General features: G+C 45.7%; 1 protein-coding gene across 10 annotated transcripts in view; it reads left to right on the top strand.

The window, feature by feature from the left end:
• The window catches only part of C12H12orf50 (chromosome 12 C12orf50 homolog), an 826,751-nt gene that overhangs the window by 167,381 nt on the left and 632,170 nt on the right, over positions 1 to 27,200 (top strand). For all 10 annotated transcript variants that reach the window (XM_069627751.1, XM_069627750.1, XM_069627746.1 and 7 more), the window contains one exon: positions 12,428 to 12,551. In XM_069627751.1, the coding sequence (XP_069483852.1) occupies positions 12,428 to 12,551 (124 nt within the window). The remainder of the gene's footprint in view (positions 1 to 12,427; positions 12,552 to 27,200) is intronic.

The raw sequence follows: 27,200 nt of genomic DNA, 5'->3' as shown, positions 1-27,200 counted from the left end.
CTGTGGGACTTTAGAGATCACATCCCTTTCTGGAGTTTTTTCTGGACTCTCATAACTGCTATAGGCAGGCGGTTCTTGTATCGGATTGCTGTATCCTGTCGATGCCTTGAGCTGCCTGTATCCTGTCGCTTATTTACTTCAGGCGCGGTAGGGGGAGCAGAAGGCTCAACACTCCCCTCTTTACACAGGTTAAGCATCCAGTCTTCAGAAGGCGGGTCTTCCCTTTCCTCCTGGTTCGTTTTCCAAAGCTCCAGGCTAGCTAACCTTTTTTCTAGCATCTTTCCCATGTACGCAGTGTGCAAAAATGTGGTCAGGTGTTGCAAAACTGCTTTTGACAGTGATCCCCCTTTTGGCCATGGCATGAACATCTTATCTGCCGACCCTTCATCCCATTCTGCACTATTCTGCTTAAACTTGGGTGCGTGTTTTGGAAACTGCTTGCACAGGTGCATGAGCAGAGTAACATCCTCCATCATGACTAGTCACAAATTTACTGTCAATACTTACCGGTATTTTACACAGAAAAATTACTTTTCGGACGAACAATACATTATGAGCATGCACCAATTGTCGCAGCTCCAAACCTCTATGTCTCACTTTACTTCAATCTACCTATTCAATCAACACCATTGGTTAAATAAATAAATAAATAATCCACTCTCAGCCTTTTGCAACAATCTATTAGTTGTCACTCTTTGACATTTCATCATTTCCTTAGCACATACAGCACATACAATATACAAACGGACAGACTGGCCAGCCCCAACATATATTTTTTCCGCCAACGCTCCTTGTGGCTACTCTTGCCCCTAAAATTACTCCGATCAGAGTGTGAATTGTTTCATTTAACAGATCTATCTGTTTGTAGCCTATATATCCCCTTGGATTGTGAAACAACTCCTCCTCGTCCATATATCTTCACTCGATGCTCTCCGTCATTAACTCAAATACCCCACCAACCCTCTGTTACTTTTTCCCCATTATCATTTTCCCCCCTTAATACACAATTATTTTTGCCACCTATCTCAATCTACTCACCATTCGCTTTTCAGATCCTGACCCTCGGGATAGTCTCTTCCTCAACCAGCCACCTCAGCCTTCAGTCCGCTCAGCTGTCTGTAGAAACTGGGAGGGGAATTCTGTGAAAGAGGGACCTGTCCCACCTACTTCGTTTGTCTTACACGGTCTTGATTTCAGCCACTATCCACAGGAAGCCTTGAAGTCTTTCGGCTAAATGGCAGAGCACATCTGATAGTTCCGAGAACCTTAAAATCATACTGGGTCGATGGATCTTGAACCTTCCTACGTCTGCTGCCACGTGAACCCATAGATCAAAGGCTTTTTAAGACGAGGTAGCAATACTTAGAGATAGATGGGCATGCAGAATTTACTCAAACATTAATAATCAAAATGACTCAGGAAGTTGGCAAAACAAGGTACTGGTTTATTTGCAACTATCTAAAACAGGGAGTTACAACGGACATTCGCTCAATTTCTCTCAAAGCATGTTGCAAAAACATAACTTTTATAGTAAAAAGTCATCATCAGTGATGTCACACTACGTGGCAAACTACAAAAAACGACTTGGGGAAGTGATAGGTTTACAGGGAACATCAAAGTATATGTTCCATGCTCATGGGGGGAGTGATTGGGTCTCTACTGTCAGGTGGGCAACTAAGCCCATTCCAATTGCAAGTCATCTTCCATGTCATACTAATATTCAACACTTTATTGGTTACACAAACTATAGGGCTTTTTGATACGTGGCTCTCTACAATTGGTTGGCACACTTGTACCCTTCTGGCCATAAACTAGCAGCATGCAGGCTACCACTCCAGATGCAGGAAGGGACTACGCTGTGTGTTCATGCCTCCCCTCCCTATTAGCCCAACATCTATCATCACTCTTGCAGAGTGCCAGTCAATTAAGGCTTTGAACTTTGCCTTGCAGAAGCTCTCTGCACCTGAGAATAAAAGGGATTATAGGCATAGTTTGTCGTCTGGTTTCAGTGCAGCATGACCCAATGTGTATTTTTATCTGACCATGTGACTGGAGACCCCGTTTTACGAGCTCTTTGCTGCATTTAATGCCATTAAATGATGAACTTTTGATGCCTTCAGTGTTTTTCCATTCCACCTCAAACAGAAGTTTGTTTCTTTCTCACATTCATGTAACTACTGGACGGGCAACCAGGCTCCGCATGATGCCACCAATCTTCTCTTTCACTCATTTTCACACTTCTTCTGGAACTTTGTCCGGAAGGCCATCATATCTTTGTGAATGCATATAGGGTTTTATTAATGGATACTTTGTTTCAAGGATTCTTTGCACTACAGGCATTCTCGCTGGTAGTGCACGTGTCGCAATTTCTTATTCCCAACATATAGGCAGCATGGGGGTGGAGCTTTTGGTGGGGGTACTTGACTACTTCTCTACACATCACTCCAAGTTTCTTATATTTAGTTCAAGGGATCTACCAGCTTGGAAAGGACCTTTGCGGATCACGTTGGAGTTCCAAGGAAGACCTCCTACTGCATGGCAGTCTGGCAACCCCCCACCCCCGATAAATGCTCTATATGACCAATTGGTAAACTCCACTCCAGATGTCCCAAGGATGGGAAACAGAGTACTGCCGCTCTTGGCTTACACGGATGATACTGTCCTGATTGGGTGTACGCCAGAGCACTTCGGAAATTGATCTCTGACTACACAGCCTTTATGGACGACCTGGATCTGAAGGTTAATGTGCAGCAATCTGCCGTCATGGCTTGCTTTAAAGGGAGGAGGATACCACATGTCGATCTATGTTTAGTATTGCTTTCTCATCGAACTTTTCTTCTGATGACCATGCCAAGAAGCAGTCTGTGAAGTTCAGACACCCGCTGGGAGGACTGCAAAGGTCTTTAGCCAAGTTCAAAGTCAAACTAATGGATCTGATCTTAAAAATCTATGATAGCAAGGCCTTGTCAGTGGAAAGATATGGTATGGGATGGAGGAGTGGGGGTTTATGAACATAGGTCCAATGCAGATTATTAAAAAGGATTTTTTTTAAATTTATGGAGTACACCTTGAACTTTCCCATAATCTATCAGTGACACCTTGTTCTCACAGCCCCTATTTTACTGGTTCAGTGTAAGGTGCAATGACAATGCTAACCTGACACATTATCTAATTGGCATCACTATTCTGAAAGATCCTAATGACAGGATGCCCTGGCTTGCTTGTGTACAATTTGAGTTGTGGACATTTAATGCTGACTCGTTGTTTTATTCACCTACAATTATACCACCAAAACAGTTAAAGGTGCTGAAGGCTGGAGCAAAAACTCAGCGCTGTGTGGGCATTTAAAGATGTTACTGCCACTGTGGTGGGCCCAACTACAGCCCCACTTATTAGACAATCCTCACTATGACTCTGAATTGCTGATCACTAGAACACATTTTAACTGTCTTCCCCCTCAGAGCCATCAAGGCAGTTTGGGAACGAACCCCTGTGAATCAATCATGTTTACTATGTAATGCTCCGCTAGAGGACCAAGATCACTTTTTATTGTTTTGTCTGACACATTCAGAGCTTAGAGCGAGGACCCTGAGACCGATTTTACGTTAACTTGGGTTCCCTCAATATAGGCCAGGACTGAGTATTCTGCACTGGGTTGACTTGCCTAGTGTCAAGTACTGTCAGGTTGGAGTGACATATTCTTTACATACAGTATCATATACTCACTTACATTGGGTCAGGGGAGACACATATTTAGTTTAGAAAGGTTTTAGGAAGTTAATATGGGTTATATTTTTATACAGCCAAATTTTGCCCTTAACCTTCATTGCAGTCTATGGAGAATGCCCCAAGCCAAGATGGAGGTTCTCAGTCAAAATTCTGATTGGCTGGAGATTGCTTATAGGGAGGACAATGAACATTCTAAACTGCCTTTCATCGTCCTAGCCCAGCTGAGAGGTCGTGTGCCTAGTTGCTCCTGCTTAACTTTGTCAAGGGTGACAAGTTTCTAGCGGTAGAGCGGAAGATCTGAAAAAGAAACAGGAGTCATGTTTGGAGTTTGGTGGAGACACAGGACAGGAGTCAGAAACTTCTGAGGAAAGAAGTTTTCCAGTCTTTTTCAAGATAAGTGACTTTCCAGATTTGTTGAACGTGTAAAAAGGTTATATTTATCTATGAGACTGAAATCAAATCTGTATCAAAAGATTGAAGCGCATACGTTTGTTTTTATAGCTACAAGTTAAATCAAACTAGCGTGAGAGTTTTTTGTCCGTTATTTTTTACCCGCGCGTGTGTCTCTGCGTGTGAGAGTAAAGCGCGAGCGTGTACTTTGGACTCGTGGATACTGTTCGTTTACGCAATGGGTTTTTCCGCGAGATAATACAAGCGCGTGTGAATGTTGCCAATTCGTAAGTTGGACATTAGCGCGAGCGCGTTTACCTGCGAATTGAGTTGCCAGCGCGAGTGCGTGTTTTCCGCGACTAGGATAAAAGCGCGTGTCATTTTTATCGCATCTTGGACATCAGCGCGAGTGCGATTTACCCGCGATTTGAGGCGTCAGCGCGTGTGCGAGTTTCCCGCGACTTGGAGGAAAGCGCGTGTAAATTTTATGCGTCTTGGACATTAGCGCGAGTGCGTTTACCCGCGAATTGAGGCGTCAGCGCGTGTGCTTGTTTCCCGCGACTTGGAGGATAGCGCGTGTAATTTTTATCGCGTCTTGGACTATAGCGCAAGAGCGTTTTTACGCGTGTGCGTTTTTCCCGCGATTTGGAGAAGAAGCGCTTGAATTTTTTTTTCTTCCCGCGGTTTCTGGCTTTCCACGTGAAGATTTCAGCGCAAGTTTAATTCGTCTTGAGAAAAAGACTTTCGACAAAGAAAATATTAAAAGCCAATACCAGAACTAAAAAGAACTTCATTAATCTTACTTGAAGACCTAGTTCAAGAATCTTGATTTGAGCAGACTAACTACAACTACAAAGTTAATTTACACTCATGGACCTAAGGAAAAGGCTGAGTTTTCTATAAGATTCTGGTCCTCAAGTAAGGAAGTCTTGTCTGCTTTTCACTTCTCTGGGCATTCTGTAGAGAAGAACCAGGTATGGTTTTTAAACTATTTTGATTATGGATTTAGAGTTTAAGGTTAGTATAGTGATAAATGAGTAATGAGGAATTTTGCATGTTTGTGTTTTTAACTACAGGTGAAGAACCAGCGAGTTGATAGCTTCCAGCCTGGTGTTTGTTTCTTTGTCCCTTCCCCCTTTCCCCTGAAAGTGAGGTAAACTGAGCGGTTATATTTATGTCAGCTCAGAGTGCCACATTTTGGGTGGATTGTCGGGGGTTCAGCAGCTTCTGCAGACACCAGGTTCTCAGCTTGACAGTATGAAAGGCCAATAATAAAAAGTGTCTGCCCGAGCTGTTTGAACCCCGACTAGACAACCATGGAGGCATTGGGAGTAATGGTTAGGGAAATGAGAGAAGAGTTACGGGTGGCTCATCAAGAGTATTCAAGTCTTTGTCAAAGAATGGATGAGTTAAATTTAAAGGTAACACAGATACAAGAAAGAGAGAGTGAAGTTTCGGAAGGTGCAGGAAACCCACCTGAGTTGGTAAGAGTAGGAGAAGAACAAGAACCTAGGCTTCCCAGGGGGGCAGAGAGAGGTTTAGGAACTTTAGTTATGCCTGTTCCTTTGGCAGCCCCAGAACGTTTCTTAGGAGATTCTAGAAAGTTTCAAATCTTTCAGACTCAGTGTGAATTGCATTTTCTAAGTCGTCCAGAGTTATTTTCCACAGATGCTTCAAAAGTAACATTCATCTTATCATATTTATCTGGAGAAGCTTCTGCATGGGGAAGTCTTTTGGTTAGTCAAAAGAATTTGGCTTTGAATAATTATTCACTTTTCCAGACAGAATTTAAGAAAATGTTTGATAAGAGACAGTTATCTTTAGAGGTTGATGGAGAATTACTGGAACTGCGCCAGGGAGGAAAGGAGTTGACTTCTTATATCACTCAATTTAGAACTTTAATTTTAGAAAGTAAATGGCCAGAGGAGAAGAGGGCTTCCTTATTTTATAGGGGCTTAAAGGATGAGTTAAAAGATGCTCTAGCTGGAGTTTTGGAGCGACCAAATACCTTAGATGCCTTAATTGATTTGGTGGTACAGTTGGATTTTCGTTTAACAGAAAGACGTTCTGAGCGTAGACGTACTCAGGGAGAGGTTAGGTTTCTGGGAAGAATGGAGAGGCCTAAAGTTGAGGTGGTGAACAGAGAAGTGAAGTCAAAGATAATAGACCAGCAGAGCCGGGTGAGAGGTCCATTGTCTAAAGAAGAGAAGGCAAGAAGAAGGGAGAATAATTTGTGCTTATACTGTGGGAGGAGTGGTCATTTTCTTGAAACCTGTCCTTTTACTCCCAAGAAGATCTCCAAATCTTCAGGCAGAGTACAACAAGTGGCAAACACAATACAGACAGCGGTTCCTCACATAACGGTGAATGTATCCTTGATGTTTGAAAGGGTATTTTTAGGTTCAGGGCCAATTATTATTGACTCAGGAGCTACGGGTAATTTTATGGATAGAGGATTGGCTAAAACTCTAGGTATTCCTATTGTTGCTAAGAAAGAAATGGAGCAGGTCAGAGCAGTTGATGGGACATCTCTTTCTTCAGGGCCAATCACTCATAATACAGAGTTACTTGAGATGGAGATGACTGGAGGTCATAAAGAAAATATCTCTTTTGAGTTAATTGATGCTCCAATCTTGAAAATTATTTTGGGTATGCCCTGGCTTACACTTCATAATCCCAGAATAGATTGGAGTGCAAGAATTGTATCTTTAGAATCAACCTTTTGTAAGGAACATTGTCTTTCAGGAAAATCTTTTGAAGAGAAAGAAAAAGTTGTGAATTCCGTTTCATTCTCGCTTGCAGAAAGAGGGGCGATAGGTTTTGACATTGGAGCAGTTGTGGGAGAACTACCAACTTGTTATCAGGATTTTTGGGATGTTTTTGATGAAAAGGAAGCTGGTGAGTTGCCTCCTCATAGGCCTTTTGACTGCAAGATAGAGTTGGAGCCTGGAGCTATTTTGCCAAGCAGTAGGGTTTATGCTTTAACTGAAAAAGAGAATGATTATTTGAAAGAATATTTAAAGGAAAATTTGGCTAAGGGATTTATTCGGCACTCTCAATCGCCGGCAGCCTCGCCATTGTTCTTTGTGCCTAAAGCTGATGGTTCTCTTAGAACTTGTATAGATTACAGGGCAGTAAATAGAATGACAGTAAAGAATCGGTATCCTCTCCCTCTCATTTCAGAAATGTTAAATCAAATTCAAGGTGCAACCATATTCTCTAAGTTGGATTTACGTGGAGCGTATCATCTTGTAAGGGTCCAGGAGGGGGATGAGTGGAAGACGGCATTTAAAACCAGATTTGGCCTGTATGAGTACCAAGTGATGCCTTTCGGTCTTTGCAATGCCCCAGCGGCTTTTCAATTTTTTATCGATGAGGTTCTTTGGGAATTTCTTGATGTTTTTGTTATCGTCTATATTGACGACATTTTGATTTTTTCACAGAATTTGGAGAAACACAAAATTCATGTTCGACAGGTCTTGAGGAAATTGAGAGAGAATAATCTTTTCGCTAAATTGGAAAAGAGTCAGTTCCACACGGATTCGGTAGAATTTTTAGGATTTGTGATTACTCCTTGTGGTCTGGAAATTAATCCTAAAAAGGTAGAAGCTTTTCGAGATTGGCCTACTCCAACTAAGGTGAAGGAGATCCAGAGCTTTTTGGGATTTGCCAATTTTTACCGAATATTCATTGAAGGCTTTTCCAGTTTAGTAGCTCCAATTACTCGACTTTTAAAAAAAGGAGTTCCATTTGTTTGGGAAGCTAAGGCTGATGAGGCTTTTCATATTTTGAAGGAGAAATTCATTACCTCTCCTATTTTGATTCATCCTGATACTTCCAAACCATTTTTTGTAGAGGCTGATGCTTCCAATGTGGCAATGGGAGCTGTGTTGTCTCAGAGGCATAATGTTACAGGACAATTGCATCCAGTGGCTTACTTTTCTAAGAGATTTTCACCTGCAGAGGAAAATTACACCATTTCAGACCGAGAGCTTCTTGCTATCAAAGCAGCATTTGAGGAATGGCGACATTTTTTAAAAGGAGCGCGTCACACTGTGACAGTATTAACTGACCACCGAAATTTACTCTTTTTGAAGACAGCAAAAACTTTGACACCTCGACAACTTAGGTGGTCATTATTTTTTGCGGATTATGACTTTATAGTTACTTTTAAGCCAGGTAATCAAAATAAAAAGGCAGATGCTCTGTCTCGGCAGTTTCCTGAAAGTGAGGTTAAGTCGGTTTGTGAGCCTCTTCCATTGATCGCTCCAGAACGTTTTGTTCTAGCTGGGGTTGAAAAGGAGAACGAAATCTTCAAGAAAGTAAGGGAATCCATTTCGGAGACACAACTTGAAGATTGGGTTCGTTTGGATCCAGCTCGCAAAATTAAAGATGGTTTACCTTATTTAGATGACAGACTTTACTTACCATCAATTGAACTTCGAGAAAAAATGTTGAAGGAATGTCACGAATCAGTCTTGGCAGGACATCCAGGGTATCGGAAGACTCTCGAGTTGATCAGAAGACATTTTTGGTGGGAACGAATTCGACAAGATACCCTCAATTTTGTTAAGACCTGTGAAGTTTGTGCCAGATCTAAGAATCTCATCGGAAAGCCTTCTGGGTTATTGGAGCCGTTACCAGTTCCACCGCGGCCTTGGTACTCAGTGTCTTTAGATTTCGTCACAGATCTTCCACAAGATAAGGGTTGTACGTCGGTATTGGTTGTAGTTGATTTACTCACCAAAGAAGCACATTTCATTCCAATGAAGGGAAAGGTTACCGCTGATGGTTTAGCTCATAGTTTCTTGCAAGAAGTGGTAAGATTACATGGAATTCCCAGTCAGGTCATCTCAGATAGAGGTTCCCAATTTATTTCTAAGTTTTGGAGAGCTTTTTGTAAGAGATTGGGAGTGGAAGTATGCTTATCATCAGGTTACCATCCAGAAACCAATGGGCAGGTAGAAAGGATAAATCAGGAGTTGAATAAATATTTGAGGTGTTATCTGCAGACAGGTGAGGAGTGGGTAGATTTGTTGTGGGTTGCAGAATTCGCATATAACAATTGTAGTAAGGATGCCACCTCTATGTCTCCGTTTTATTTGGGACGAGGTTTTCATCCGCGTTTTCTTGGTATTGAGATTAATAATGATTCTAGAAACCCAGAAGTCGAAAGAAGACTAGAAAGTATGAAAAGAAATTTGGACAAGGCAAAAGGGGTGTTGGTGGAGAGTAAACAAAAATACAAAGAGTTTGCTGATCGTAAAAGGAAGATTAGTCCTCGATATAGTGAGGGAGATTTGGTGTGGTTATCAACCAAGTTTTTGAGAATTAAAAGAAGAAATAAGTTTTGTCCTCGTTTCGTAGGACCGTTTGTTGTTGAAAAGGTGATTAATCCAGTGGCTGTTCGTCTTAAATTACCCAGGCATATGAAAACTCATCCAACTTTCCATGTTAGCTTGTTAAAACCTGTGGTTAAAGGAACTAGATTAACTCCTACTCCTTCGGCAGTTGTGATTGAGGAGGATGCTTCTGAAGAATTTCTGGTTAAAAGAATTCTGGACTCTAGAAGAGTAAGAGGAAGGCTACAGTATCTGGTTGATTGGGAGGGCTTTGGTCCAGAAGAGCGCACTTGGGAAAAAGCTAGTGATGTACATGCTCCTCGTTTGGTAGAAAGATTCCATAAAAAATTTCCATTGAAGAGTGGCCCAGGGACTGGGCGTTAGGAGGGGGGGTACTGTCAAGTACTGTCAGGTTGGAGTGACATATTCTTTACATACAGTATCATAAACTCACTTACATTGGGTCAGGGGAGACACATATTTAGTTTAGAAAGGTTTTAGGAAGTTAATATGGGTTATATTTTTATACAGCCAAATTTTGCCCTTAACCTTCATTGCAGTCTATGGAGAATGCCCCAAGCCAAGATGGAGGTTCTCAGTCAAAATTCTGATTGGCTGGAGATTGTTTATAGGGAGGACAATGAACATTCTAAACTGCCTTTCATCGTCCTAGCCCAGCTGAGAGGTCGTGTGCCTAGTTGCTCCTGCTTAACTTTGTCAAGGGTGACAGGTTTCTAGCGGTAGAGCGGAAGATCTGAAAAAGAAACAGGAGTCATGTTTGGAGTTTGGTGGAGACACAGGACAGGAGTCAGAAACTTCTGAGGAAAGAAGTTTTCCAGTCTTTTTCAAGATAAGTCACTTTCCAGATTTGTTGAACGTGTAAAAAGGTTATATTTATCTATGAGACTGAAATCAAATCTGTATCAAAAAGATTGAAGCGCATACGTTTGTTTTTATCGCTACAAGTTAAATCAAACTAGCGCGAGAGTTTTTTGTCCGTTATTTTTTACCCGCGCGTGTGTCTCTGCGTGTGAGAGTAAAGCGCGAGCGTGTACTTTGGACTCGCGGATACTGTTCGTTTACGCAATGGGTTTTTCCGCAAGATAATATAAGCGCGTGTGAATGTTGCGCGTGTACTTTATCAATTCGTAAGTTGGACATTAGCACGAGCGCGTTTACCTGCGAATTGAGTTGCCAGCGCGAGTGCGTGTTTTCCGCGACTAGGATAAAAGCGCGTGTCATTTTTATCGCATCTTGGACATCAGCGCGAGTGCGATTTACCCGCGATTTGAGGCGTCAGCGCGTGTGCGAGTTTCCCGCGACTTGGAGGAAAGCGCGTGTAATTTCTATGCGTCTTGGACATTAGCGCGAGTGCGTTTACCCGCGAATTGAGGCGTCAGCGCGTGTGCGTGTTTCCCGCGACTTGGAGGATAGCGCGTGTAATTTTTATCGCGTCTTGGACTATAGCGCAAGAGCGTTTTTACGCGTGTGCATTTTTCCCGCGATTTGGAGAAGAAGCGCTTGAATTTTTTTTTCTTCCCGCGGTTTCTGGCTTTCCACGTGAAGATTTCAGCGCAAGTTTAATTCGTCTTGAGAAAAAGACTTTCGACAAAGAAAATATTAAAAGCCAATACCAGAACTAAAAAGAACTTCATTAATCTTACTTGAAGACCTAGTTCAAGAATCTTGATTTGAGCAGACTAACTACAACTACAAAGTTAATTTACACTCATGGACCTAAGGAAAAGGCTGAGTTTTCTATAACATTCTGGTCCTCAAGTAAGGAAGTCTTGTCTGCTTTTCACTTCTCTGGGCATTCTGTAGAGAAGAACCAGGTATGGTTTTTAAACTATTTTGATTATGGATTTAGAGTTTAAGGTTAGTATAGTGATAAATGAGTAATGAGGAATTTTGCATGTTTGTATTTTTAACTACAGGTGAAGAACCAGCGAGTTGATAGCTTCCAGCCTGGTGTTTGTTTCTTTGTCCCTTCCCCCTTTCCCCTGAAAGTGAGGTAAACTGAGCGGTTATATTTATGTCAGCTCAGAGTGCCACATTTTGGGTGGATTGTCGGGGGTTCAGCAGCTTCTGCAGACACCAGGTTCTCAGCTTGACACCTAGGGGCTGGGCCCTCCTAACATTTGGTACTTTAGGTAAAAGGAAATCCATAATTAATTGAAGCTTGTTTCATCTGTGTCTATAGCATGTCATTGTTTTTTTTAATTGTTTTTCTTGATTCTGCTGCTTTATATGACATATGTATGTTTGCACAATTTGCACATGCGATTTGTAAATGTATTGATGTTTTTATGGAAATGGTATTATTTCCGAAATAAACTGCTTTTGATTGTATCTAGTACATATGTATATATGATGATGAATGGAATAAAAAAACTATAGTATTAAATGGGAAACGTGGAAGACACGTACCTGTGTGGTTGGTCCAGTTATACCCAAGTCGTTGCTGGCAAATGCATAAATACTTGTCTTTCTTCAAACTAGCATTCTTTTTCAGAACATAATCTTATATTTTAAATGAATTTATATTTTAAATGAATATGAAAATGAAAGATAGATAAGTGAGTGTTTGAGATGGTGTCTGTATAGACACGACTGGCGTCCTAATGCACTATGGTTTTTCTTAATATCTTACAAAAAGGCAAAACGTGTAAATCCCCTAGGATAGGTGTGCTTTTTGCGCCATGCAGCTCTTAATATAAAATTATTCACTACCTACTATTTCCTATTATAGTATGTTTGAAAGGGCAGCGCAATATCACCTCTGCTTAAATTAGCTTCTGTCAAAATTGTTTTATTGTTTAAGTAATGCTGGACGTTTAAAACGTATACTTAAAACGACCTCTGGCTTGTGAAGACTAGCTATCTATAATAGACTATTTGTGCCTGTTTTCAGATTGCATTTTGTTCAGAATATGTATAGCCACTTTTCTTTTTCAATTCCACAGAAGCCACGTGGAATACTGCCATGTTTCTGGGAGAATCAGCCTGTTGGTTGTGTGAAAATCAATTGCTATTTTCATCACAGTAAACCTCGTTGTATAAATGGACTGTTTTTGCCACCCAGTGATAGTAAGTATACAAATGATTCAGAAAATATCTGTGAAAAAGTAGTAAGCGCCGCTATTTCAGAAAAACAAGCGCACAGTATTGTGTTAATTTTTTAGGCATATTTGGATTACACAATCTATGAATCGATGTGAGCTTTGTCTATGCATGTCCTTTCTAGAGCCTTTTCAGTAAATCTCCCTCCCCATCTATTCCAACTCACATGTTAGAGACACACACACACTGACAAATATCTCCTAAAGTTTTCAATATGGGGGTTTCCTTAACTGGTTCATACTCCTCAGTATTGCCTTCACTTTCTTCTTCCATATTAGAATTGCAGATGCCCTATCCGATATTCAATGAACAAGATGTACCTATCCCCAACTTTACGCACTGTACCTCGACATTTTTATGTTGGGCTGCATTCTGCCAAAGCTTTTGTATTGATTTAAAAAAAAAGAAAAACTTTAAGAGTTCTGCTGTCACATTATGCCAGCAGAAACGTAACCAGTTTTAATTGTTTATTGATGATGTCTCCTTGCATGAAAGGGTCTGTGTCAGTTTGGAAGGCCAAAGGAAAGTGTCTGCGATTCCTTATTACAATGGCGGGCCGCACCCACCTGCATCATCTGAATAAGCCTGCTATCATGCACCCAACTCCCTCACTCTCTAGGCTCACCTCACAGTGCCAAACGAACATGAGTTTGGTCAGAGGGGTTTTGGGTACCACTTGGAGGACACCAGAGGTCAATGTTTTGCCTTTCATTCACCACCTGCTTCGCTGTGCGCGGTGCCTTCTTGGGCCTGTAACAATGGGCAATAAGACTACCTAGTAAGGCAGGGTGAATTGTTGAATAGGTAGGCAAGGCAATTTCTCCCAAGAAGTCATCATCAATAAAAGATGGTATTTGGCATGCTCAAGATAGAAATTCTGCACCTGGCAAAATGTACTGTAATGGTCTCCCGCGATGCCAGGACTGAGACGAAGTAGTTTTCATCACCACACAGCCTACAATACATTGTGCTGGCCTACTGGAAAACCTGGAGAAGAAATATCCACTTCTTTAGCACTACATGTAATACTATATGCAGCACTGTTACCCGGAAGCCATTCAAAAGACATCTTCATTTCTTAACCTTCCTGAAACAGTCATAGCAGATACCCGAGGGGAAAAGCATCTTCCACTGTACAGGCCAATTGGAAGGCATGGATTCTGAATCTGAACTTCCCATGTGTAGTAAATAAGGAGGGAATAAACCAGCTGGACTTAGCAACTTTAATGCTGCAGTAACATTTTCTGTAGTAACACAATGTAACAGTTGCTTTATAAGTCCAGGAACTGCATATCGTGCATGGTAGTGCAAACAATGAAGTCCTCTTAAGTCTCTCAATTGCTCCCATAAGAGGAGCGCCAGGAGTGTGATTTGCTCTGTATCATTTGCGCTGTAAAAATCGCCTCCAGCTTGTGAGACTGCCTGCAGCATGTCGCACGAGATCCCAACACAAAATGTATTGGATTACAAAGTCATTATACTTCTCTGGTCTTCTGTGCTCCCTTCTCGGGCGATCTTCCTTCCTACCGTTTCTGATGCCTCTCTTTCTGTCTCTCCCTCTGTCATTTTTCTCGTGGTGACTTCTAATTCTCGCTCTCTAGTAGCATCTCTGTTGGGGCTTTTACAAGGGGAGAGTTCCTCTTGGGTTCTTTCCGCTTCACGATGCTTCCCAAACATTGCTACCCGCTCCATCTTCCAGGTGCGGCCATCCTCTGTGCAAACGTGATTAGTCCCTCTGTGAAGGACTTTTATTGGTTGACTGAACTTTGAACCTGTCAATTGGTCTTTGCTCGGTAGTTGTATTTTGATCCAATCGGCTTGCTTGACTTCCCGATCTTGGGTCGTTCTTCTCTGGTCGCTCCATCTCTTCATGCATGCTTTGCCGTTTTCCAGCCTACACACTACTTAAGCCATATCTACTTCATCATCTTCTCTTACTCTCGTTAACCATGGTGGTACCAGTGTGGATGCTGCTCTTCTCCCCCTCAGCCTTCGAAACTGCAAAATTTGGGTGATGCCATTGGGAGTTAATCTGTGACCCGCAACAGCCTCCTTGACTGTTTTGAGGGGATGCATACCTGAAGCGGTTGCTAACTGGATGGCTCCTTTGATGAGCCTGTTCGCCCTTTCCACTAGTCCATTCGCTTGGGCATGGTACAGTGCGGCCTTCCTCTGTTTTATGTTATGTTTGTGCAGGAATGACTCAATTTCCCTTGAAACAAGCTGTACTCCATTGTCCATGACTAAATCTTTGGGGCGACCTTCCCTCTGAAAAATAGATGTGAGGACCTCTATGACAGTGGCCGTGGTAATGTTGGGGATGAATTTTGCTTCTACCCATTTCGACAGGTAGTCCACCAGTACTTTACCATACCGATGCTCGGGAGCCATTGCCTCCAATGGTCCTATGAAATCCAATCCCACCTTTTACCACGCTGCTTCTGGGATCTCAGTGGGAATCATCAAGGCTTGTTTGGTCTTCGAGCGTTTGTTACTATTGAGACACTCATGGCATCTCTCAATCATGGAGCATATTTCCCTTTCCATGGCAGGCCACCAGTATGCCTCTCTCATGCTTCGCTGCGTCATGGTGTTTCCTATATGCCCTGAGTGGGTCCTGCACAGAATGACTTTTCTCATTCCCACTGGTGGTATCACTTGGTCTCCTTTAATGATCATTCGTTCCACCTCTGAAATTTCTTCCGCCACTTTTGAATACGGCCTCATGCCTTCTGGTATGACCCTTTCTTCGGGCCATCCGTTCCTAACCCACTCTCTAAGTCTCACCATAGTGGGGTCTTTACTGTCTTCCTCATTCCAATGTCCTTCACTTAATTCTACGAATTCGGGACCCCTGAGGTCTTGGATTGACACTACAATGCATTTGTCTTGCAGAAAGATGGTGTCCTTCTCTTTGTCCCCAGGTAACCTTGTCCGTCTAGCCTTTCTTCCATCCGGCTATGTGGGTAACTACAAATGTGTATTCCTGCAGTTTGGCCGTGATGCGTGCCAACCGGGGTGTGGATGATTTTGTCCCGCCTGGACTGAGCATATGAATGAGGGGCTTATGGTCGGTGACCAGTTTGAACTTTGTGCCGCATAGATGAGTCATGAAATGTTCAACAGCCCATGCACAGGCTACCATCTATTTCTCCACTGTGGAGTAATTCTTCTCAGCGTGGACAGGGCTTTAGAGGTGAATGCCACAATGTGTTCAGTGTCCCCTTTCTTCAGGGTGAGCACGGCGCCCAGCCCGCACGCACTGGCATCCGTGGTGGTGACTATCCCATGCTGGATTTGAACAGCTGTAGGCACAGTGCTTCCACTATCCATCCGTTTATATTCTCTACGGCCTCCAGCCATGTGAACTCTGCGCCTTTTTTCAGTAGGTTTCTCAGCAGCGTTGTGATTTCTGAGAAATTGGGGATGAATTTTGCATAATATTCTGCGAGTCCCAGAAACAACCTCACTTCTTCCTTGTTGGTTGGCTCCGGAGCATTGACAATGGCTTGCACCAGGTATTGTTTGGGGCTTATACCCCGGGAAGAACTCTTGTACCCTAAATATTTAACCTCCAGTGCCCTTAGGACACACATTTCGTATCTCAATCTGACTTCGGCATCCTGTAATTTGGTGAGAACTCTCTTGAGAGTGACCTCATGTGTGTGTTCGTCCACGGCATAGACCAGTGTATCATCCTGGAAGTAGGACACATTTCCTATGTCATGTAGTAATAAGTCCATCATGTGCTGAAATGCTGAACTGCGGACGACAAACCAAAAGGCATCACTCTTAGTGAACTGGTAAGTGCCAAACGGGGTGATGAACGCTGTGAGTGGCTTGGATTCTTGTGCAGGTGAATTTGATGATATGCATCTCTCATATCCAGTTTGGAGAACACTTTGGCTTCCTTCATCATGAGGATGAGTCCATTTATGCTGGGGAGGGGGTAGCTATCTGAAATGGCCTCCAAGTTAAGGCTGCAAAGGTCAATGCACACCCTCAAGTCTTGCGAGTTTTGTTTTTTGATAAGGACGATGAGGCTCAACCACTCTGAGGTTTCTACCTCCTCGAGGGTGCCCTCCTTCACCATTTTGTTGAGCTTGGTTCTGAGTATGTCTCTGGCTGTCGCTGGCAACAGCCTTGCTTTATACTTTACAGGGATTGCATTTGCTTTAAGTATTATCTTGTGTACAAAGTTCTTGATTTTTCCTGGCCATTCCGAAAATAGCTTGGGGAAGTCCTCTTTAACAACCGGCACTCCTGTTGTATAGACTGTTAACACATGATCTTCCGTGCTGGGATCCATTTTTATCTTGAACTTGGCGGGGCCAACCCATCCTAGGGCTGCTGGACCTTCCCTTTGATGCATCCTAATATGTCAACTGACTCACCTCCAAATACCGTCGGCTTGTGCCGTGTGCTGAGAACTTGAACTGTTTCGGTGCCCATCATCTATTTGTATGTGCGTAGGGGCAGTATGGTCAAATCAGAGCCTGAATCTGCCATGACTCTCGCCTCCATGCTCCATGCCATTCACTTTGATTGCACAGTGGGGCTTTACCCTCCTGGCTTGTGGGCTGTTCACCATCAACACTGTGGGTCTCCGTTCTTCTTCAGATGAAGAGACTCCCTCTGCGGGGTTTTCCACATTAATGTTTGTAACATTTCTATTATGCCACCTGGTAACCAATGAAAAATGTCACATTTTTCTGCACACTGACCATTCCTTGTCTCTTGCTGGACATTCCCTGTCAAATGCCAAGTGTTTGGTGCTGGTGCACCTGTGACACTTCAGTGGTTCTTTCTTTCCCCACTTCCCTTCTCTTGCGTCAGTCACTTGTTTCTCCTTATTCCTAAAGGTGATCGCTTGGACTACCACTGGGCTGTAGGTCCCTGTGCATTCTTTCTGTCGCCCTGTCGTTTCTTCCACCGTTCCTGCAATCTCAATGGCCTTTTCCAGTTGGAGTTCCTTCTCCAAAATAAATATGTCCTGCACTTTTCTGCTATTGGTGTGGACTGTCAGCATGTCACAGATCAATCCTTCTGCATTGCTTCGAAAGTTGCTTTGTGCAGCTAGTTCGCGCAGCTTGGTCACGTAGTCGTCCACAGGTTCAGACGCTTCTTGTTTGCGATTGTAGAATCGTATCCTTTGCAGCACTGTATTTTATTTGCTGGAAAAGCGCTTAATTATTCTCCTGACACCCTCTTCATATACGTCATTACTTTCATCGGCCCCTACTTCGGGCGTAAGGCCTCCAAACACTCTTTGGCCTTCCACCCCAAGTGCATTTAATAACATTGCTCTGCACCTTGCTGCTGTGTACCCTGCACCTCCTTGTGCTTCCAGGTAAGTAGTGAACAGGGGATGCCATTGTGTCCATGGAATTGTAGGCCCACCTGGAGTCTGTAGAAAAGGCGGGGGCAGTGTTGCTCCTTGCATGATGCTGTGCGGGTTCAAGTCCTGATTCTCGCCGTCAAATATGTGGTAAATAAGGAGGGGATAAGCCAGCCGGATTTAGCAACTTTAATGCTGCATTAACATTAGCAGTAGAAACGCAATATAACTGTTGCTTCATAAGTCTAGGAACTGCATAAAGTATATGGTGCAGGGTAGTGCAAACAATGAAGTTCTCTAAAGTCTCTTAATTGCTCCCATAAGAGGAGCGCGGGTGCGCGACTTGCTCTGTGTCATTCATGCCGTAAAATCACTTCCAGTGCGCTTTTCCAGCTCTCGTGGGTTGCCGCGGAAGTCTCATGAGACTGCCGGCAGCAGGTCTCGCGAGATCCCAACACCATGCTTTTTCACACCTGCCCACGCTCACCAGCATCTTGCACATATGTCCCACTCATGCCGGAATCCTTGATGAAAACACCCATTGTTCGCTGTCAAACAATGTGATAACATGGGTCTAATAGGGGAATAATCCATAATGAAATTATAAATAGCAACAAATGTTTACTTGAGCACCCATGATATGGTATGATGTGATAGGTTATTTATAACGCGCTTAATACCCAGAGGTTTCTAAGTTCGGACCCAGGGATCAAACCTGTGTTGCTCAGTATCGTCTTGCTTCCAAGGCGAGCACATGGCTGCTGAGCTATCCTCCCCATACAAATACATGTTCAGACTTGACCATTGCTTTGGAATCTGAAATAAACACACAGATAAGGGGATTCCAGAAGTAAATCAGAAAAGGATTGGATTAGGATGCAAATGCATTCAATGGGGAATGAGGACCATTTATACACTAAATATTGTACCTCACCACAGATTACTCAAACTGCTGGTGGGTCTTACTGAAAATGATCCAGACATTCTCCATCAATGCCATACAAGAATGGCATTCACCCATCAAGATGTTCAGTGGGCTGTGGCTGATCATTTTTTTTTTTAAAACGTATTTTATTGGTTTTGATAGAAAAAAGAAAAAGAAAACGTGCAATACAACAAGAAATCAACATTGGTTTGAACTGGGGAGGAGACGGTGAGGGGGAAACAAGGGGGGGGGAACGAACAAATCAACAACAGTCTTCATGTTGTAGCAAACTTACAGTGGACGGGTGGGTTAGGGGCAATGACCCAAAGTTTCAGGAAGCAAGAGGGGTCAAACACAGGGGTGGTTCCACCAATGCCGGCATCCGAGCAGTGTCAATGCAGTGGTGTGGGACTTCAGGGGGGTTTGTAGTCAGCGCTGAAGCGTATGTCTCTGAGGAGGGCCTTCCATGATTCCAAAGTGCCACCTTCGGTTTCGCCACTGTTCGTGATTCCTTCCTGCCAGGCCCTGGTTTCAGCTGTTGTCCATCTCTCGAGTTCTTTGAGCCATCTCTCTTGCCTGGGGCCCGACGGCGTCTTCCAGGCCATCGCTATTGTTCTTTTAGCCAGGATACATGAGATGTCCATTAATTTAACAGCGTGCTTGGATTTGCTAGGTCTGGGGTAGGTCCCCAGGAGGCACTCGCCAGGAGTCCATTCGTATCTTGTCATTCCGGCGTCCATGCAGGTCTGTTTGGCCTTGGACCACAGTGCCATCGCCTTGGTGCAGGTCCAGAACATGTGAATCACATCTGCTTTATCATTCCCGCACCAGGGGCATGCAGGGGAGGATGTCTTATTGAAGGAGGCAACCCTATGTGGGGTCATGTATGTCCTGTAGAGAACGTTCAATTGGATCTGGCCAAACCTGGTGTTCCTGGATACTTTTTTGGGAAATATCAGCGCTCTTTCCCATTCTTTATCTGAAATCGGGGTCTCAAGGTCCGCCTCCCATTTTGTCCTCAGATCTTCGCATTTAGGGTTGGTTTTATCACATAGTCTGCTGTAAAGCCTGGAGACAGGTCTCCAGCCGTCCGAGAGGTCATGCATCTCTTGTAGCAGAGGGTCAGGGGAGGGCTCCTCCGGCCATCCGGTCCATTGTTTCTTAGCAGTTTGTTTGAGGCGATGGTACCAGAGGAACTGGCCCGGGGGAATTCCATCGGCAGCCTTAAGAGATTCGAAATCCCTGAATTCTCCCTCCTCATACATGTCGCTCCATGTGTAAATGCCGGCCTCTTCCCACCTCCTTGCCGTAGAGATGTCTGCAGCCGTTCGACAGGTGTCTGCTAGGATGGGATTGTCCGGAGAGTATGGGTGTCGTATTCGCCTGATGCAGCAGGACCTGGCCCATATCTTTCTTCCCAGGTCAATCACCATGGAGGGGACCGGGGGTTGCCATGTAGGGTGCCATAGGATCTCCTTGGGGATCACATTGTCCAAGGGTTGCCTCAGCAGTTCGGTCTCTGCTGAAGGCTCATCCGAGAGCCATCTCGTTATGTGACTCAGCTGGGCAGCCAGGTAGTACAACTGGAGATCCGGTAACTTTATTCCGCCTTCTTTGTGTGGGAGAGAGAGGACGGACAGCGACAGTTTATGCCTGTGTGGGCCCCAAAGGAAGTCCCTGATGATGGCCTCCAGCTTCTTGAAGAAGGACGGTCTAATGTAATGGCAAATGTTTACGAAGAAATACAGGAATCGGGGGAGTACGATCATCTTGACAATCGCTGCCCTGCCCACCATGGCCAATGGGAGCTTGGACCAAAACTTTATAGAACTTCGGAGACTCGTGATGGCGGCCTCGGTGTTGTGTTCATGCATGAGTAGCGGGGTGTGGCTTATGTTGATCCCCAAATAACGGAACTGGACCAGTTGCCAGCTTATTCCTATCTCTGGGAGATTGTTTTCCGGAATGTTGCGTAAGCCCGCCAAGGGGAAGGCAGAGGACTTATTCCTACTAAAGCGGATCCCTGAGTACTTCGCATAGTTGTCCAGTATCTCCAACGCGGTTGGTGCGTTAACTTCGGGGGAGCTTAGGTAAAGAAGGACGTCGTCTGCATACAAGGATATTATGTGGTGTGCATTGCCCACCTTAATGCCAGCATCGAAAAGCTGCTGCCTGAAGTATAATGCAATCGGTTCCAGGCCCAGTATGTACAGCATGGGTGATAACGGGCAGCCCTGCCTTGTTCCCCTTTGTATATCCCAAGCCGCTGAAACCACTCTTCCCGTTCTTACTCTCGCCGTCGGGGAATTGTAGAGGACCTCAACCCACCTGATGAAGCCCCCTCCAAAGCCAAATCTTCTCAGGACCTCCCTGATCCACTCCCAGTATATGGAGTCGAAGGCCTTGATGGCGTCGAGCGACAACACCGCCAGGTCCTCGTCCCTGTCATATGTTTCGGCCATTACATGCTGCAACCTCCGGAGGTTAGCAGTGGTGTTGCGCCCAGGAACGAATCCGTTCTGATCTTCGTGAACGATGGAACCCACCACCCTGGCTAGCTTGCGGGCCAATATGGATGTGAGGATCTTGGCATCGTAGTTTAGCATAGCCAGAGGGCGATAGGACTCACAGTCGGTGGGCGATTTGTGTGGCTTGAGCATGGGGACTATTATGGTTTCCTTCATGGTGTTGGGGAGAATCCCATCCGTGTGTGCCTCCTGGTAGACCTCGTGGAGAACTGGGGCAAGGATGGACTCATACGCTTTATAGAACTCAGGTGGGAGGCCGTCACTGCCAGGGGCTTTGTTGTTGGAGAGGGACCTGATTGCCCCTTGAACGTCCTCAAGAGTGATCTCGGTTTCCAGCTCCTCTCTCTGCTCGGGCGAAATGTGGGGAAGTTCTATCTCCTCGAGTGTGTCTATGATGTCTGCAGCAGGAATCTGGGTCTTGTGGGTATACAGTTCTGTGTAGAATTTAGCGAAGGCTTCATTGATCCCTAGCTGAGTCGAGTGGGATGACCCATTAGCGTCCCGTATCTCCACTGGGAGATGTTTGGGGTGTTCCCGTTTGCAGAGCCATGCTAGTAGTCTTCCCGGTTTGTCCGATTCTTTATGAGATCTGGCGGTGTGCGTGGCGAAATCAAATTTTTCCAGTCTTTCCCATGCCTGCTGACATTCTGTGCGGGCTTCCTTCAGCTTGGTCTCTGTCTCCATAGAGTTGTCGCATGTGGACTCCAGTCGGGAGATCTCAGCTTCCTGTGCTTCCAGGGTTCTCCGCAACTGCCTGCGAGTTCCGCCGGCTCTCGATATGATTTCGCCTCTGGTCACCACCTTCATTGCTTCCCATAATGTGCCCCAGGAGGGGACCGAACCGATGTTGTTCTCCAAGTATTCTTCCAATTTTTCGGCAAGGGTTTCCCTGAACTCGAGGTCCGCAAGTGCCGCGGTCGGCATCCTCCACATGGGGATCGGGGGTCTGGGGCCTCTCATTTGCCATAACATGGTCAGTGGGGAGTGGTCGGAGATCGTCCGCCCCAGGTATTCTGTGGTTGCTATGTGTGGGGTAAGTTCCTTATTGATGAACAGATAGTCAATTCTTGTGTGAACTCCGTGTGGAGCTGAGTAGTGGGAGTAGGACCTGTCGGTCGGATGGTGTTCCCTCCAGATGTCCACTAAGTTGAGTTGCTCCAGAGTTTCCCTCAAGGCACCGGATGTGAGGCTGCTCGGGCGTGGGGGGGGCAGCGATCTGTCTGCACTCGTGTCAGCAACACAGTTGAAGTCCCCTCCCCATATGAAGGTGCGGTCCCGGTACCGAGTCAGCTTCGTTATCAATGTGGCGAGGTACGCCGATATCCCGTGATGAGGGAAGTAAGAGTTGATGAAGCAGACTGGGGTTTGTTCCAATGTGCCCCAAATCGCTGTGAATCTCCCTTCTTTATCTTGTTCACTTCCCTCCATCTGGAAGGGGACGTCCGGGCTTATCCATATTAGCACCCCTCTGGCGTATTTAGAGTAGGGGGACCCTCTAACAGTCCCAGCCCATCGGTCTGCAATTTTAGACATGGCCTCCGTCGTGAGGTGAGTCTCTTGAAGGAGTGCAATGGAGATTTTCTTCCTCCTGAGGTAGGACTGTATACGATTGCGCCTGAGGTATGAGCCCATGCCCCGCACATTCCAGGTCATTACAGTAAGCTGTGCCGCCATCCGGTTCGAGTTTCAGATTTGGTGTGGGACTCTGGGGTCCGACTCCACTTTAGTCTTGTTCGGGTGGGCTGCAGGGGGGATACCACTGCATTTCGTTCATCGGTGTCATGTCCCAGACCCATCTCGGTCTGCGTTGGCAAAAGAGGCATGAAGACTGTACAACTAATAAAACTAACAACAAAACTTAAACTGGTGCGCCCAGCAACTACAACATTGTCGCGGTGCTCAGGCGCTCTCGAGCCGTCGGAGCCCATCCGGGAGTCGGGCGCGAGCTGGGTCAGGCAGGTGCCCAGACCGGGTAAATACTACGCTGGGGGTGGGGCAAGGGCCTGGCGGCAGAGCCGAACGAGGCCGTTTCCAAGTGAAAAAACTGTAGTTGGATTATCTTCTGTATTCCGGTCTCACGTGCGATGTTTCTTACATGGGGGTCGCTGGGGGGTTAGGTCTCAGTCTGTGAGTTGTCCTTGCCATCCGCCAGGTTATTATCCTCAAGCCACATGTTGGCCGCATCTGGGTTCTCGAGAAATACCACTCTCTCCTTGTAGACAACCCTTAGGCGCGATGGATAAAGTAGTCTATATTTTAGGTTCAGTTGTCGGAGCCGGGCTTTTATCGGGACAAATGAGTTCCGCTCTCTTTGTACCTTCTGCGTGTAGTCCGGATAAATGGAGATTTTGGAGTCTCCTCGCTCGATGGGGCCCCCCTCCCTGGATCGCCGTAAGATAGTTTCTCTGTCCTGAAAGTTCAGTATCTTAGCGATTATGGGTCTGGGGTGCGATCCGGGGGGAGGGCGCCTCTGAAGGGATCTGTGGGCCCTTTCGACAGAGAATCCCTGGGTCAATTTGCCGGCCCCTATTTCTTGTAGCAGAAGGGTTTCGACGAAGGATGTGGTATTTACTCCCTCGTTCCCCTCCGGGACCCCCAGGATCCTGATGTTGCTCCGTCTGGCCCGACCTTCGGCCTCCTCCGCCTTTTCCTCCAAAAAGGTGACTTTCCTCTTCAGGAGGACAACTTCGGACTTTATGGCTGTGATGGCCGTGGAGGCTTCCTCTGCCGACTGTTCAACGGTCGCGACCCTCTCCGTTAAGTTGCGAGCGTCTTGGCGGATCAGTTGAATATCGACTTTGAATTCGTCGATCTTGGAGTCTATATGCGTCTTTAGCGAGGCTATAGCATCAAGTATCTGAGAGTGGTTATCGGCCGCCACCTCTTCGCTCGACTGGGCAACTTCAGAGGAGCTGGCCTTGGATTGAGTGGGGGTCTTCGCCCTGGTGGAAACAAAGGAGTCCATGGTGGCGGCTCTGGTCTTGTTCTTGGCGGCCATCTTGGGGCGATGGTTGCGGGTGTTTTAGGCCTCAAAAGTTAGTTCACTTGTGAGATCACTGGTGGGGCCCTTCACCTGGCCAAATATCGGGCCGTGAGCTGTGGTCTGCCCCCGTGTGTGATGGTGTGGTCCGTAGAGGTGGTCTCTAGAAGAGCGGAGCCTCTCTTTTGCTGCTGCCTCTCCCCGCCGGGCCCTGGAATCCGTTGGGGGAGGGGGTACCCCTCGCAGGCACCGCTATGCTGTGCGGGGCGCCATCTTGGATCCAGTAAGAACGGGAGGGGGGGAGAACCGATTCAGGGCCACCGGAGTCTCAGGGGGGTCCAATTTGGTGGGCCCAACAACTATTCAGGTGCAGGGCTGCTTCGCCCAACCGGTCGTTCCTTTTCAGAAGTCGGGGTCGCACGCGAGCCGGAGAAAAAGGATCAGGAAACGGCGTCTCGGCCGGAGCTCGGCGGATCAGCTACCGCTCGCCATCGGCGCCAAGCCACGCCCCCGGGCTGTGGCTGATCATACTGCATCTTTTTTTATTTTAGTTATTTACATACAAGGAGGAACAATGCTCTTTTGATCACAGAAGAACATAGAATAGATAAGAATCAGATTTGATGGGAAGCAGCACATGTCTTATTATGGGGTAAGTTAGAGTGACATTCTGACCAGCTTGTGGAGGTGAGCAAATGGAAAGGTCACAGGGGACAATACATCGGTGGGCATACATAGACTAAGGACAGCCAACATTAGGCATTTTTATGTGCAGGTAGGTGGTACAACCAGCTATGTTAGGAATGTGACCATGATGGAAGAAGTGCTAGAGTGGAGTCAGAAAATGGAGGGACAGAGGCATGTTAGAATTGAGGGAAAAATGTTAGGTAGAAGGTAGATAAGAGGTAGGGTAAGAGCGTAACTCAGAGTCAACGAGGTAGGCTTTTAGTTCAGTTTTGAACAAAGCGGTGTGGACTGTTTCTCGGATGTCTGCGGGAAGAAAATTCCATGCAAGTGGAGAAGGAGAGAGAAAGAGTGGAAGCGAGGGGAAGTGCAGGTCTGCCACAGTACGTAGTGTGCTTCCCCTCTCCCCTTCTTTAACAACAGCATCTGCGTCGCCCTGGGCCCTGTCTTTCCTCCCCTCTTTGTCGCCTGTGCCAATCCTATTTTTACCTTCTCCTTCCTGCTATGAAGGGAGGTCAATCAGTCCCTTCTGAGCTCCTCACGCTTCCCTCGTCTCCTTTGCTCTCCTCCCTTACTCCTCTCCCTGTCAGGGGTCCACTCTTTGCCTTCTCCATCACTAAAATCTTCTCCACCTGATCCTATACTATCCTCGTCTCCTCCTTTTACCTCATCCTCTTCTTGTTCCTCATTATCCAATCTGAATTTTATCCTTCCAGACAACCATTGCTTTCCTTCCCCCTTGTCCCCTCTCTGTCTATCCTTCCTCCATACTGCCTGTTCAATCACCCTCTCTGCTTCATTAAATGATGTATTCACCTGTTGTTGTGCGCTCTTCTCAATGTCAGCTAAGTATTTCCTCTCTCCCTTTTTGTGTGCATAATCCCGTTGGGTGTCTCTGTCCTTCTCTTTCCCTGTCATCCCCCATCCCCCCTCTGGGCACTCCTGCTGTGGGTTAGTATACTATGCTGCAGGTCATAACAGGCTCACTTCTCCCTATGTTAGTGTAGGTAGGCGCCAAGCTACCTCTCCTCCTCTTGCTCACGCCCACCTCTAGAAAGCCAATCACGCTATTATACAGGTACCTGTTGGCAGTGACCCTTCCACCTTGGTCAATACTACAAAAGCAACACGAACAGCACTTACTAACACATGCGCCCTCCTCTGTTTCTTCATAACACTGCTTCAGCAACTGTATGATAAAATAACACCTGTCTTCTCTAAATGACGCAACTGTACAATTGCTGGCACTATGTGCAACTCCCGTCTAACGTAGTTCGCCTCTCACTACGCAGCTCTCCTGCTCTAACACAGGTGTACCCACACACCAACATCCACTCCCCATGGACGACGTGTACTTAAATCTATTATTACGGCCGACTGTCCTCCCACCTTGAGGATGCATCCTTAATGCCATAGAATACAGTCTCTGCCTGTTCCGTGGGCATGCAACCACAATACAGCACATTCTTGCATGGATACACTCACGTGTCCTAGAGATCCTCGAGTCCTCTTGGCACTGAGCATCCCATGCGGGCTCACTCCTCCCCCTAAGTGCTGGCAGTGCTCAGGAGCAGGCAAACCTTTGTGAACGTGGTGTTTGCAGGGGTTTCTCTGTGTCGTGCATGGAACTGGTCTGCTGTCGCCGGACCCGCGCCCATCGGAGGGCAGCCCGAATACCCTCATTGACCGAGGGAACTGAGGATTTCGCTGGGGCCTCCAAAAATGTATGAAGGGTCCTGTAGGGGCTCATAATGAATGAGTTACCAGTAGAAGTCCAAGAAGGAGGATACACCAGGCAAGAGGTAACGCTGTTTATTACAGCTGGGCAAGCACAAATAAAACAGCACAGTGGAACAGAACTGGTTGATAAGAGTTGACAAACTGGCTCACAGCGAACAATACTTTTATACAGCTATGGCAATGTGTATATAAATAGAAACAGTTGCATTTCAGATTTCACGTCTTCCCTGTTCTCACAAAGCTGACTGGTTAAAATACGTTGTGCCCCTATGGCTAGACAAACATTAGTTATACATGATTGGAGCAAAACAGACCTGCCCTCTTCCTGTTCATTATCGCCCAGTGTGGCGCCACATTGCCTCCCGCTCCACCCCGCAAACTATTCACAATTAATAATAACATAATTGTGCTAACCTCCGGA

Source organism: Ambystoma mexicanum, chromosome 12 (assembly GCF_040938575.1).
Source record: "Ambystoma mexicanum isolate Mex_15411 chromosome 12, UKY_AmexF1_1, whole genome shotgun sequence".
NCBI classification, from domain to species: domain Eukaryota; kingdom Metazoa; phylum Chordata; class Amphibia; order Caudata; family Ambystomatidae; genus Ambystoma; species Ambystoma mexicanum.
The sequence above is the reverse complement of the archived record's forward strand: the minus strand, read 5'-3'. Positions and strand labels throughout refer to the sequence as shown.